The sequence below is a fragment of the Harpia harpyja genome, chromosome 7, assembly GCF_026419915.1.
Source record: "Harpia harpyja isolate bHarHar1 chromosome 7, bHarHar1 primary haplotype, whole genome shotgun sequence".
NCBI classification, from domain to species: Eukaryota; Metazoa; Chordata; class Aves; order Accipitriformes; family Accipitridae; genus Harpia; species Harpia harpyja.
The window spans coordinates 51,525,542-51,541,296 of record NC_068946.1 but is presented as its reverse complement, the minus strand read 5'-3'; the positions used below and the strand labels follow the sequence as shown (position 1 = coordinate 51,541,296).

The 15,755-nt window shown below is 36.0% G+C and overlaps 1 protein-coding gene across 5 annotated transcripts in view; it reads left to right on the top strand.

Moving 5' to 3' along the window:
- LRP1B (LDL receptor related protein 1B) overlaps window positions 1-15,755 on the top strand; it is a 761,175-nt gene that overhangs the window by 721,809 nt on the left and 23,611 nt on the right. For all 5 annotated transcript variants that reach the window (XM_052792801.1, XM_052792800.1, XM_052792798.1 and 2 more), the window contains 3 exons: window positions 9,405-9,566; window positions 14,015-14,189; window positions 14,808-14,912. In XM_052792801.1, coding sequence (XP_052648761.1) covers window positions 9,405-9,566; window positions 14,015-14,189; window positions 14,808-14,912 — 442 coding nt within the window. The remainder of the gene's footprint in view (window positions 1-9,404; window positions 9,567-14,014; window positions 14,190-14,807; window positions 14,913-15,755) is intronic.

Below are 15,755 nucleotides of genomic sequence, written 5' to 3'. Positions count from 1 at the left end.
AGTGGAACAGCTGGAGAAGAGTTTGCTGTCAAGTCTCTTCAGAAGCCTATCAGCTGCTGAAGATGGTGTGAATCATTTTCTCCTATGTCATGAAGGGACCAAGACCCTGACCTCTGAAAGAAAAGTACAGGCACCTGACTTCTAGAAGTGGAGTTTGTGACTGTTTAGCACAAAGAGAGCTCCCTGTAATGCAGAATTATGTATCTTAGTCTCTGTGACAGAGGGGGCTTAGATCTTAATGTTTTCTTCAACACTCCTTACTTTAAGTTATATAGTTTAGTAATTTAGCTTCACTTGCTGGCTCCTTTGGGGCCACTTCTTATTTACTGAGATGTGGTGGCAAAAATCCAAGTGAATGCAAATCTAGTAATCTGTTGTATGCCAAACAGGATATTTCAGTTCTGAGTATTCGAGGGTTAATAATGTTATTCATAGTTAACATCACTAATAATGACTAAATATTAGAAAATGAGAATTACTTGTACTTGAAGTTGATTAAATATACTTGAAACTGCTTCTAACAGCTGATGGAACTACTGACAAAAAATGATAAGCGGAGGTTTTTATCAATGTAGTGAGATCGATACATGCTTAGCGAGGACATGCAAGTGAATGAAAGTAAGTCACGGGTGATTTAAATGACGTGCAGAACTTCATTGTCATCTGAAGAGAGAATGTTTACTCCCATATCTTTACATGTCTGACATTTAATTGATTCTTTTGTGGGGTTAAAAGGCTTCATAAAATTAATAACTTGGCTCCTAGAACTCAGCTCGGTTCTGAATCCTGCAGAGACCCCAGGGTTTTATTTAATCCTTTTCTTTTGGCAGTAGCCATAGGGCTCACTCGCCTCCAGCAGCTCGTTTTTTCTTTACCAGGCAGCTAACACTTGCTGTGTGTACACAGCCATGCTATTGCCTGGATATTTTTATTTTTTATTTTCCTGCTAAATCCAGCCTCTGAAATCTCTCAGCCTTGCTGAAATAATTAGCGTAGTAGGTTTTGTCACCAGTGAGTAAAGGAGAGATATGAGCAGATTCTACAATATACTTCCATTAAATTGTTAATCATGGCCCAGCTGCTACAGGGGGCCGGGAGAAGCAGGCATGAGCCTTATTTCTGCTTCGTCTCAAACAGGATAATGTGCCTGCACCAAAAATGCATCAGGAGAGCCAGCATGGATGTCACTGCAGTCCACATTTCATTGTGCGATTGCCTGATTTTTGGGAACGCGAACCTTTAACTGCAACTAAAGTTTATTGTACCACACACAGCCAGAGTGTGCCAAGCCTTTATGAGCCAAGACCACTGCAGAGCTGCTTCTGATAACTCTTACTGGGCATACCTGCTAATAGGAATATTCTTCTGCTGTGCTGTGTCTACTTTCCCAGTGTAACCAAGTTTTTAATAATCACATTTCAAGTTAACCAGATTTCCCATCTGCCATTTCCAATTCATGAGGGTAGCCATGCCTTGAAGGCCGTGCCATAACTTTGATGTGCTGGAGATGTTGAAAAAAGACTGTATACCTTTCTAAATCAAAGTGACTCTATCCAGCATTCCAGATGAGATTTTCAAATTGATCCACATCTCATCTTCCTTGCACGCCTAGCCCCTGGACCCTGTAAATATTCTATTAAGAAGAAATCTCTATTCTGTATCAGACTGTATTTCTTATCTATATCAGGCCATAAATCCTGTTACTGAAACAAACTAGCATGTCAGTGAGATGTCCCCTTATCCTAGTTTAATCTAATCCATGATATACTAAGGCCATTATGTATCTTACAGAGGGAAGCTAAACTGGACGCCCCAAAAGCAGTGAAAACTGTAATTATGTCAACGAAGCTTAATTCCCCCAGTGTTTTTGCAACAACTGTGTCCTCTTTCCAGTCAAATGTACCACTGTGCAAAGCATGTCATTCAGTCCTTGCATTCAGTGAGTGCACATTTAGCTGCAGGGGCTGCACACACCATTCCCAGTTTGGACCGGGGATGTGAAATTCAGACCAGAGCAACGTTCACTCACTTCCTTCTTGTCGTCTCAGCCTTCAGGGCAGAGTTGATCTGCTTTGTCAGGTTCATGTGAGAGTTATTAGTGTGTATGGTACTTTATTCTTGCATGTTGCTACATGTAGGAATAAAAAGGTTCTTTATTACCAGGAATTGCTCAGTTTTTCCCTAATGGTTGTAGAACTTAAGCATTATGTTGTGTCTAGATTTATAATATTACATCCTACCAGGTTGACCTGTCCACTAGCAATAGGTACGTTGCACACTTTTTTTTCTTTTTTTGGTTAGAGAATTCCCTCATATTTCCGGAAAGTATAAAAGTATAAAACTTTAAAGTCAGCTCAATATCATTTTAATTTGATCTACTGTGCTATTGCTATCTGTGCATACTACCTCCTGTACTACAATGCTCACAACCAGTTCCTCAAAAAGCAGCAGTTATGCTTTTGATCCGTTACACAGTTGGCTCCTCAAACTGTCCTGCTTACTTGATGCAACCAAGTTGCACATATTTTCCCAATTTTCTGTGGTTTTTTAAATTTATTTTTGTTCAAAACGATGAAGCTTTTTCCTCTGGAAGTTGCAGAAGCCATATGTGTGCGAGTGCTAATCCAAATCCTATCCGCAAAATATAAATGAACTGTGATAATTTCGGCTTGCTTGACTCTGTCTTTCATAGGAGCTCTGATTGCCCTTATCAACTCTTGTATATTATCCAACTCAAACATCTTTGCTGCAGTCACTCTGAGTGTCACTCTACATGCATGCCCTTTGGAAAACTTAGGGAGTGCCAGTACATTTAGCTTCACGTGGAAATGAGCTTCTGCAGGGTCCCTGCTGCTGGGAGGCTTCCCTAGGAGTCAGGGAATTTCCTTACTGTTGTTGGCTTCTGGCCCAAAAACCGAGGAAGAGAGATCCTGAAAAAAAACCTTTCATCATATTCTGATATAAATAAAATAACACAGCATATCAAATACTCTTCTAGTGAATGTGTGTGTTCTAGTGAATGTGTAAATCCTATTCTCTTTCACTACCTAATATATAATAGTAATGTGATAACTAATTAAGTAAATTGCAGAGTATTACTCATTTTTTAAAACATGATTGTGCTAAATCTTTGCTGGATGTGTTAAGTTGTAGAACCTCATTATCTGCACACAAATGTTAATTTGTTAAACAAATCCCACTGGCAATTCAAGGATTATTCACTGTTGGTTTACTTACTGCTAAGCCTTTTGGCAAATTCCTATGTGAACATTATATAGCTAGAGATTGGGGCAGCTTTAATTAAAATTTATAAGTTTATGACAGTTGTATTGAACTACAATAATTGAACAAAGAAAATGACATCAGTTAATTAAAAGTACACATCTGAGACGTGTAATTAAAAGTTTGGGTATAATAATGAACACTTTCCAGTAAGCCAAATTAATGGGAATTGGGAAAAAAATTAAATGTTACCATAAAAATGCACTTCCTTTCCCCTAAAGTTTAAAGTAAAAATGTTGGAGCAATAAATTACTAAATGTCTTGAACACATTAACTAGATCTAACTAGTTCACAAAATCAGATAAATACATATTTGTACTATACATACAGTACCAAGGGTATGTCTAACCACATGGAATTGTGATGTTTGTATTAAAATGAGCAAAAAATCATTATGTCTTTCCGCTAAATGAAAAATGATGAAATATTCTCCGAACAATAATTATATATAAAGTAGATATTATTTTATATTCTATTTTATAAGCAAAACAAGTTGATTTGGGGACACGATGGTGCATACTGAAAACACCATCAGTGAGGAACCTGTTTACTTTACTGATGACATGTTTGTCCCAGTAGTCTCAAAGGGGGATGCTGCATCATCTTGTCACCGGGCCAGGGACTGTGGGAAGGGACGAGGGGTGCTATTTAGCTAGATGTCCAGGCTGTCTGATCTGGGGCACAGCTGATCTACGGGTCCCGACAGAACCACCACAACCAGCCTCGGTAAGAGCAGCCTTTGAGACTAGTCTAATATATGTAGAGATTGTTCTTTTCTCCCTTTCTTTCACAACATGGAGAGAATGTATATCTGTTGGGATTGATCCCAATTAGCTCACCTACTCATTATGTACCATAATACAGCTTCTCTCCACTACTATTGGTTCAGTAAAGCTAATTATGGTTCATCAGCCACACAGAAATGAATTATCGTGATTCCCACGGACTACTGATAACTACTTCAGAAAACATATTACTTACAGTAGGCTGGAGTAGCGGCACATTGTTTTCCTCCATAGTGACAGCAAGTGAAATGTGCAAATTAAATGTGCATATTCCCACATAACAACTTAAAAACCCACATTGCTGGTAGTGAATTTGCCATTGACTAGACGAAATAAATAATCTATGTCTTGTTGCAGACATTTGTCTAGATGATCTCATTTTTCGAAACTTTCAGAAAGCTTACAAAAATAGTGCTATTTCCCTATTTTTTTTTTTAAATTGCAAAATATCTTATGTGGTCATACAAAATACATAATATTTCTCTGTTGCTTAGGCAATAGCATGAATCAAAGTTGATCTCCTTAGAGTTCTGTTCATTACAAAATAAATGTAAATAGGAGTTTAAGATGTATGAGTAGGTTCCCAAAAGAAATCACCTAGATATTACAGAGACAGTGGACTACAATATTTATTAGCTATTTTTGAAGATTATTTGAAAAGTTATTTGCTATTATATAGCAAATGAAATTGGCAAACTAGGAGTAACTACAGTGTCTGTCATCAAAACCTAATTGAACATTGTAGGATTTTGTTCCCTATCATTTTCTTATGGATGATTGTTCTTTGTAAGAAGGGGGGAAACTGCATTTCATCTTCATGCCAAAAACTTCACATATTTTATTCATGTCCTACTCCCCAAAATAACTTAATATGTCCTGGGGTCACCATAAAGTATTCCCCTTAAATTTACTAAATTCTGTGCCAAACATTTGAAAAAAAAAGTGAGAATTTTATAAGTTTGTTTCAAGTTCTGTCGGTTCTAGAATTAAGATTTTAAAATTCTGTAAAGTATTATTCTTATTTTTTTAAGAGAGAGGCTACATAAAGAATCTTCAGAGAATAGTGACTTTCAAGTACATCATTTCCCCAGAGAATTTTCAGTATTATTTTTGTTACTTATTTGATATGTCTTACCAGGCACCCTTTAATGTATTCTCTGCAATTCATTTCTTTAGAATTGTTATTTAGATTTATTTTAGATACAAACTACTCTCATCAATATAGGGACTACATGCATTATGTTTCCACTTGCATATACATATAGCGAGCAACTCCATGTATCCAGGAATTGGCTTAAAGATAGCAAATAGCAAAGTGTGTGCACATTCATTGTAAATCACTGAGAGTGGAGAAATCCTGAACAAAAAAAAGTATGCTTCTTGCTCTCTGGATATTATTACTGTGGTTTCGAAATTGGAACATTTACACATGAGATGCTGAGAATGTGCTGCCACTTCGTCCTCCCTGACACTTCAACAAACAATGTTTTTCAACATAGGTAGTCGAAACAGGAATTTTTTCTTGGGATTATTATGTTAGGGAAGAGACTAAAGAAGAGGATAGGTGAGAGCTAGGATGCTAATCTGTAATAAGCAGAGGAAAACAAGACAGTCTTCTCATACAGTAAGTCCAGTTGAGGATTGCACTGAAGAAGGAAGAGCTCAAAATGGAAACTTTTTTGTTTTCCTTCAGAAAATGATTTTTGCTCATTTTTGCATACAATACACCAAAAGAGGGTTAGCTGAATTTGAAGCAGTTTAGCATTCCATGAACCACTTTCCTTATTAATATTTTTCTATACTGTAATGTGTTGTGAACATTTCTGTTGTGGTAAAGGTCAGGAATTAAGAGGCAATTTTACTTTTGTCTGTACAGCTCTAATCCTGAAACTTCAGGACCAGTGTAAACGCTGAAGTTCTCTGTGCGTGAGGTTACCATGCAATGGTTGTTAGTTAGGGTATGCGACATCTCGGTTATCATGACTGTTTTCTTTGCAAACATAAATCTATATTCTGATTCTATGATACAAAACCTTATGGCATTGTTCATCATTGTTTAATATTGCAGTTTTCTTAAACTCTGCTTGGAACCATTTTGTATCAGAAATAATTTATGAGAATAAGGCAGATTAAAATGTCATTATTAGTATTCTTTTAGATGCCAACAGTCTGTGTATAAATAGGCAATGAACTATTAACATTACTAAAAGTCATGTTAAATTGAGTGACAAAAATGGGGTTTAGGCTATACTGTATTAAATTTTCATAAAACTGTCAGCTGTTTGGCATATTTATAAGCCTACATTAGCAAAGAATAGAATAATCTTTTCTACAAACTAGAAAAATATCATTGCCCCATCATTTTAAAAAATAGAGGAGTATTAATAATAAAAACTGATTTCAGACCTCTAGATCTATGTTCTATCACTATTTTATTTTATCTTTTTTATTGAAACATGGATTCAGATGAAGGATTATGTGAAACCCCCTGGCTTGGGGGCAGAAATTTAAATACAAGTGTCTACATGGGGAAAAACAAAAAGAGTCTGTGCTAACATCTGAGTTCTACATCTTTGATTTAATGTTTAGATCACAGGGGACAGATATGAATAACCAGGCTGATGCATATTAAACTAGTTGGAGCTATTTTTAAGTCAATGGTTTTGTTCCTGCTGTACTCATTAGAGGAAGAGACTAACTGATCTCATGGCCTTTATGATGATTTGCAAAACACTTTAAATTAGCATAGCTTAAAATAGAAAATATAGAAAAGAATTACGTGAAGGGTTTCATGCAAGAAGAATAAGAAGTGAAGGAAAAAGAATAAATAAATCATTCTGCATGAATCAGAGAGAGTAGAAAAATTGAGGGTGCTTCACTTGCATTGAAAAAGTCTCCAGCAAATATGACATTAAATGACTGCATAGTATTAAAACAAAGGCAGACCAAAAGAAAATTAGAATTGTGGGGTTTATGGAATATTTAGTTTAATCTACATTTCTTTAATGAGACAGCCAACTAAATAGACAAGAAACAAAAAAAAAGGTGAGAAGGGTTGCACATTTCAGGGTTTTAGATGCAGCTGTGGTAAAAGACATCAGGAGGCAAATAAGAAAGTAGTCGTGGATACCTACACCAGACATCGTATTAAAATGAGGAAACAATGAATGAGTCAAAAGACAGCAAGGAAGGGACCTGGTCATAATGCATCAGTAAATCAGGCAGCGGTAAGGATTTCCTGGTAGATCAGTATGAAGATGAGAGGGAATTAGTATGGGAGAGAAACACTTAAATGTTATTTCAGTTGACTACTTAGGATTTTGGCTCTTCTGTACATTTTAAACCAAGTCAGGCCCAAGTCAAGCACAGCTTCTCTTGTGTACTCATTTACCCACCCCTCCATGAAGTAGGAATGTTGATATGTAAGAAGTTCATTCCTGTCTTGTGGCGTGGTGTGAAGTTTTTCAGATGTAAGTACAGGGATAACTGGAGTCTCTCATTAACATATTCCCTGACTTTCTCTGATCTTTTTAGGATTCTGCAGTCATATCATTATCTTGATTTGGCTGTCAATAATAAAATCTGATAGGCTATTTTTCCTGTTTATGCCTGTAATTCCAGTCCAAAAGGCTTCTGCATCATACGTACAGTACATTATGTAGTTACCTTGCTAATCTGACTGACTTTAACACTTCTTAACATGTAGCCCTATATTGTCACTGGCAAAGACTACATATCAAAGAAATGTGTATTAGTTTTACAGCAGCCCATTAGTTGCCTGCCTTTTCCAAATTTGCTATAGCCAATGATATTGATGTTCCCATTCAAGACTAGACATTTTGGTTCTCCATCTTAATTCTTAGACTTATACCATTTACGTAAAGCACGTGTGTTACTGTTTTGGTTTTCTGTAGTCTCCTTATGAAGCATTGCCTTTTGTTCTGCCTGATACCTGTTTACTATTTGACTGTTGCTAGCCTATGCACGGTGGAGATACAGTATATCTGTGACTTTACTCAAAGGGATGAGTCCTTGCTTGTCAGCTGTCCCTTACTCTGCAGTGACCCAGTTAAGCTCTTGATTGTACTTGCCACCAGGTTGGGTTCCTTACAATTCAAATGAAGACCATCCTGTCTGCCCCTTTATTTCAGAATTGTCCACAGGTCCCGATTAATCTTCATCTGTTTACCAGGAAGCCAAGAAGAAGAAAAGTGTTAAACTTGGTCTGTTTTCCCTAAGTCTAAGAAATCCCTAAAGGCTGAAGGAAAGCAAAGGGAAGGAGGGTGGAGGAAAAATAATGTTTTGTAAGAGATAAACAAGAATGTTGAACAGATTATTAGGAAGTGAGAAGGGAGATGGTTAGTTGGACACATTAGGTCATTTACTTGAAAAGAAGATTACAAAGGAGATATAAAAGCAAAGTCAGGAGATGGAAAAACATTTATGGGATCTAGAAGTTTGTTTTAAAGAAGATAAGCCTTAAGAAAAAAAGTCAGGAAAAAATGGAAGAGTTTATTAAAACAGTGGAACTGTAACAAAGCTATTAATCCTTTAGACGTGAGATTTAGATAAGGAAAATAAAATGGGAAAATTACAATAGGGAAGAATCATAGGGGGAAGACGCATCAGGTTTTAAACACTATTTTAAAACCCTTTAAAAAGAAGCTATAGACTAGGAGTTCATTTTGTGCGAATGTTCACCCCTAGGTCTTCACTGCTTTTCAGACATTGAATATTGATGTTACAGGCATCTTTGGTCTGATGCAAGACAGCAATTTTTATGTTACAGTATTTATTATATGAGAGGGGTAGGCTAACAAAACAGGCACAGGTATTTGTGTTTTATTAAAAACTGTTATGTAAAGTTGGCTGTTAGCGCATTAGTAAATATTTGTATATTCATGTGATTATATATAAAGGTTTGTAGATTTGAGAATAATGGAGTGCATTCTGAAGCGGTGTCAATGTTGATTATACAAACATTTATCCTCTGCAACTGGAGGAACCCAGCCTGGCAGGATGATTTGAAGAGCTTAGTCATATCTTAAATTCCTACTTAAGACCATCTTTTAAAATAATTCCCAAATAAAGAGTCAGTGACCATAGATGCAGTTTTAGAGGTGTCCATATCTTACAGTGCTAACTTCATTCTTCAAAAGTTCTGAATTCAAGCAATGTTTGCAAAGGCATGTTTTATTAGTGTCTAGGGAAATGTAGATGGGCTCGTACATTAAAACTTGATACTGTTATGATAAACTTATCTATCTTTAAAGTGCCGATTATTGTTTTAATGTTTATTTATTTTTATCGTAAAATAGTTTTCTTTGTTTTGCATAGGGAGGCCTACCTGCAACTGTGCACTGGGTTTTACAGGACCAAACTGCAATCAGACCGTCTGTGATCGTTTCTGCCAAAACGGAGGAACCTGTAGTGTTACTGCTGGGAATCAACCCTTTTGCAACTGCTTGCCTGAGTATACAGGAGACAGATGTCAGTATTGTAAGTAATCTCCATGAACTATTAAATCCAGATTTATAATAGAAGTTCTGCAAAATGGAAGTTTAACATGAGTTGAGTGATTTTTTTACGGCATGCGTTGGTAAACTTGGCTCCAAAATTATTCATACTGCTAAGGGAATGTAATCTGATGTATTCAAGCAATCTTTGAACATATTTCTGCAATATCCATCTACATGTGTGGGTGAAGAAAGCGCTTTTTTAGGAATTATTTATTTATTATTTTCATGAATGAATACGTACAATGGAGCTGTACAAGACAGCTGAATTTGTCAGTAGAAATGAGATAATTGTGTTAAAATTTTCTACTCCAACTTACTCGTATTTGTTATCTTATGCTGGTGGAGTACCTAAACACAGTGAATTGATGTAGTTGGTTAAAGAATTTCTCTGGCATCCCTTAACTTTGCAGACCAACACGTGTCTCAAACTGCTACCTTACCTTTCGTTTTGATTTCTAGCCCCAGTAAGCAGGACATTGACAACTGGTTTGAGTTTCATGCCTCTATATTCCTTCATCTTGCTCAGTCTTAAGATCAGCTTCAGTATGGTTTCTGCCCCCTCCTGGTATTAAAAATCAGGATTTCTAAGTATTACTCTTATTTAATTCTCAGGACTTAGATTCTACCCTCTGCATCTGAAGTTCTCCCTAGTTTTTCATTCCACCAACCCATCAGTCTCTTCTCACTGAAATACTGTTTTCCAAAGGTTTCCATGCCTTTAGAAAGGCTCTTCTCACTTCTTAGAACTTTCTCTATTTTTTTTTACTTCTTTTTCAGAGGAGGGGGGAAAGAAGATTATCAACCAACGGGCCTTCTGTTCTTACTCCATTTATCTTTCTTTCCTCTCCAGGCTTTCTCTTAGCATGGATCACCATTATCTATTTTCAATAGCTCAAGACATTTGAACATAATCTTGAATTTCTTCTTTTGGTCGCTCATTTCAAAATTACAGTTTGTCTTCCTCATGTCTCTTCAACATGATGACTCGCTAGCAACCCTAACCTAAAACTGAATATTATTCTGAGATCACAATAATTTTTTTTTTAATCTCCTTTCTTCTACTCCTGCTTCGCTTTGACTGTAACACTCTAATAAAGGACTGTCATAGAGCTTGTTATAGAATAGAACATTAAATGTGAAAGGCATCATCTCTTTTGTACATAATTCAGTGAATTTGCTGAAGAAGGCTAGATTTAAACAAAATGGAACGGAAATTAGCTGTTATAAAGGTCTGATTTAGAATTATTTACAAGATACAAAAAGTATTTAGTTTTAGTGGAAGGTCTGTCAAACAAGGAAAGGGTTAGTGTGTATCTTAAATAGGATTTGTACTGAAGTAAACTGAATGTATTTCCAGTTGGGAGACTATGAAATAAATTGAAACCTTTGAATGGAAAACCAGCAGTAATTGTGATTCTCTCCCACTTGGTATTAAACAAACTGCATGGATCCACAAATAACTATCTGCAAACACAATTGGGTATTTGAAAACAGTATAGTACATAAATCATGCACAGACAGACACACAGATTAAGAAAAAATATTTACTTGAGGCTTACCCAAAACCAAACAAATTGTTTCTAGTTGAATGCTTCTGCAAATATATATTTATATATTTTTTTAATAAAGAATTAATTTAAATGTAAATTTAGGGGTACTTTTTAAACAGTGCTTATTATCAGATTTGGATTGTCTGCTGACACTTTGGAAAAATGCCACGATACAGAGACTCGAGCACATTATAAAGTACAAAATAAAATTAAGCTTTTTGTGTATTTAAACCTTAATACTTTTAGGAAAAAAAGAGTCTTACAATCTTGCAGAGTATTTTTTTTTGTGGCCAATAGCAGTTCTATGAAATTCTACATGTTTACAGTTAATAATGTGTGTATAAATTCACATCTATGATTTTTTGCTTTATTCACACATATGTATGATTTTTTGCTTTATTAATCACATTCACTTTGTATGCGTGTTGGAATATATTAATACAGCATTATTGCAAAGATTGGTTGCCTCTAAGATATCTTTTTCAGTCTTTCTGTGATGTGATTGAAACTAGTTCATATGCAAAGGATGATACATGAATGTGCATAGGTATTTTACTCATGCTTCCAAGCTGAAATTATTATTAGTGTTTTTTTATGGCAGGGAGAAGACATTTACTTGCAGTATTGCCAGATTGCAAAGACCTTATTTTCATCATACTTATCGTCTCCAATTACCCAATGCAGAGTTTCTCCTGTGATTAGTTCACATAAGGGCTAATAACCAAAATGTGTGCTCCGTGTCAAGGCACTGGCACTGCTGAAATAAATTTAGTGAATGAATTTACATAGAATTCTACTAACATTGTGCATGTTATTATATACACATGAATTTGATGTATTTGAATATAACTCCCTATTTTAAATTCCTGAAATAAGACATACAGACTAGTTAAAGTTCATTTCTTGTATCATTTAAGGCCCAAACAACCTAAAAAATAGAAAACGTTTTCACACAGTTACAATCATTCAAAGTGGATATAGTGATCTCACAAGCTGTTACTTTCCCTGAAACTGAAATTCCTTTCTTTAGGGGGGGAAGAATTATTTTTGTGTCATTTCAGTCCAAATGTAAGATATGCATTTTAGATACAGCAGAATATTAGATGTGTTTATGAGTACAATCAATACTAAAAACCAATAATTCTTTTAGGGTATGAACTTCCTATTCCTAGGTTTTTGCCGGGGGGGGGGGGGGGCGTTGCCCTAATGTACATGGAAACATTTCCCCCTTGCGATGCTTTTTTCATAAAACGTCTCTCAACATTTGCTTTCAAACTACGGTAGTTTTTGTTCAAAAAACAGCCCCCCTGCTGCAAATTACCAGTCTGTACCTTGAACTGGGGAACACCAAACAATGAATTGCTTCATTTAGTGTCTTTTAAGCCTCTCTGGTTGCTCAGTAGTGATTCCATAAGCAGATGAGTCTACAGCCTGCATAGATAGGTGGAGACATGCAGTGAATAACCAAACAGAAATAACTCCTCCAACAGCCATGCTTTGTCCTTTAGCAGAACTCATCCAGCACGGTGAGTACCAACAGCATGGCAGTCGGTACACACTGCTCTGAGAGGCGAGAAAACCGAGCACAGAGAAGCACAGGCAAAACGTGTTTCCCACTTCATGAAATACCCTCACAAATCATCCATCTCGAATACACTCAGTAAAATATATCAGGTTTAGTAGTCTCCAGTCTGCTGCTTGCAACATGCCCCCAGTCAAACAGCAGCTTGAGAGTTTACACTTCCAGACTCAAGGCTGAGGTTGCCATTTGGCCAAGGTTTCATCCTCTAGTGAACAGCTTGGTAATGCCCTACTTTTAGCTCCTACTGACTCACCCTTAACCATATCCTGAGCTTCAAAGGACTTGAATTTTTTAGTTTTGTCAGAAAGCTAATATTTTATTAATATGGACCAGGTTACCTCTAAGCTAATACAGATGCATAGTTCAGAATTGATATATATCAATTACTTCATCTGTCCGTCAGGAATGCCTCCAAAAGCTCAACACGTGTTGACTACGCAGAACTGGAGAAAGTATGAGAAACAGAGAGAAATAGAGACTTTGAATGATTTGGCCCCATTAAGGAGCTTAAAGGATGACTTTTAAAAAAAAAAAAAAAAAAAGTTGTCACTACCACATAAATAAAAATGAACCGAAATGTTAAGATACTAGTATTTTGTAGCTCTGAAAGCTTCTTCAGTTAGGCAACTTGGGTTTTTTTAAGGGATACGAAAAAAATAAGACAGTTACTGGTGCTTCTAAAGAGTTAAAAAATTCACTACTTGAAATGTCAGTCCTGCTGGCATTTAAGCAGTTAAATAAGATAATGGGGTCTTGCACAGTCTATAAAGATAAGCATGTATGTAGTTTTTTGTAGAACTTATGGATTATGTCTTTATATATTATTATTAGAACTTCATGAAATTTTAATATGTGGATAAATGAAAATAAAACTTAATTATTTCAAAATACTGTTTCCATTTCAGTTTAGTATAATGCTGTTAATGGTAATGTGAATGTATCAGAAGATTTTTATTCAGCCAATGTCCCATTAAAAACATTAACATTGCTCTGCTTTTCTCAGCAGTAGACTTTATATTATGTGGGATGATGCCATAAATGCTTAGACATCTAGAAGGAAAAAAAAAAATCTCTTATGAGTTTATCCTTCTATTTCACTTCTCAAGACTACATCGTTAATATATTATGTATCTGTTTATGGGGTATTCTTGATTCCTGTAGTTGCCAGTGGGCCACCAGCTTCATTTATTGTTTTGTTTTTATTATAGTACCTTTTAAAACAGAAAAGTAAGGTATTATTTTTTTCTATGATACTCATTAATGTCTTTTAGTAATTAGCTTTCATGTTGCTTGCAGATGTTTGCCACCATTATTGTGTGAATTCTGAATCGTGTACTATTTCTGATGATGGAAGTGTAGAATGTGTGTGTCCGGTACGATTTGAAGGTCCAAAATGTGAAGTGGACAAGTGTATCAGATGTCATGGGGGACACTGCATAATAAACAAGGACAGTAATGACATAGTATGCAAGTAAGTGTGTGTAGGGGGGGTGTTTGTATTCAAAAACATATATTTAATAGCGATTATATTGCATTATCCTGTAAATCTCTTACACAGTGGCTAGCCCCTGAACCGGTCACATCAGAACCATTCCTTTGCATGGCTCCTGCCCATGCAAAACCCACTGGCTCCTGGTTTTTAAACCAGCAACTGGAGCACTCCTCACTGGGGGAAGCATAATGTAGTAGGAGACAAAATGGATCTTCACTTGGAAAAACTGGAATATTTAATAAAGTTAACATTTGAGTTTTGCCACACTGTTGAGATTTGTTCATTCTGCAGTATCTGACAGTGGTAGAGACATATTGTATACTCATGAAAGCATATGTAGTAAGATGTGCTGCTATATTGCTGAGTTATTATTTTGTATAATAATAGTTTGTTTTCATAAAAGGAAAAATTAAAAATATTTTGTATAATAAGCTCACTGCCTGTGCTAGCTTTTCAAACTGGAAACCTAGAATTCTTGCAATCAGTAGATCTTATACATATCATAAAATCAGTATTTTGATAGATACATAATTGTAAGGGAATTCACCAGATCTAATAAAATACTGATTGCTATTATATTTTTTTTAACCATGATAGTTGCACTAATGGGAAGATTGCCTCTACGTGTCAGTTATGTGATGGCTACTGCTACAATGGTGGTACATGTCAACTGGACCCAGAGACAAATATACCTGTCTGTCTGTGAGTATCCTGCATTGTGTAGATACTTAAAATGTCTGTGTGCCAACAAATAATAAAATTATTATGCATGTGTCTGTATTTTTGATCTTTCTAGGATGTATAATGTGGTGGTTGCAGTCGTAACTTACGGTACTTTTTCTAGCTATTTCTGTAACCCGATACTTTCTCTACCTTTTGCAGTATGTGTATTGAAAGATATAACTGAGGTATATATTGTGAATGCATATAGATACAAAGATATATCTTTTGAGACTTCCAATAATTTCAGGCCAGATCTAAAGCCTGTTTAGGCATTTGTTCTGGAATGGAATCCAGAGGTATAGAATGGTTGCCTGCGCTGCTTCTCCAAGGTGGATTAAGTCTTTTCTCCTATAAAGCTGGTCAGAGGTGGGGATGATACATTCCTCCTGATGGCTAGAGACCAGGAAGAATAATGTCAATGTTTATTTCCTTTATGGGTCTGAGGATACGCTCAAGTATCTCTTGTTTCTGCCCTAACCTTCACGCTGCCCACAGTAGCTTGGCTGTTCTGTGGTGAGATTGCTCCCTCCCTCCTGCACTATGGTTGAGAGAATAATTCAGGATGCTTTTCTTAAGCCCAGACATCAAATACCAAAGGAAATGTGGTTCTGTAGTCTAGATGGTGAAGTACTGTCTTAAGAGGTAGAAAAGCCTATATTCTAGTCCTTTCTTGAGAGCTATGGTGTATCTTCTTTTTCAGCTGCTAAATACAAAATACAGAAGTAGTCACTGTAGCAAGAAATGAATTTCTTTCCTGCTCTCAGTTACACTGAGCTACCTAGTCATAGTCCTTGTTTTTTTACTTTTGCCTAATAAACAATG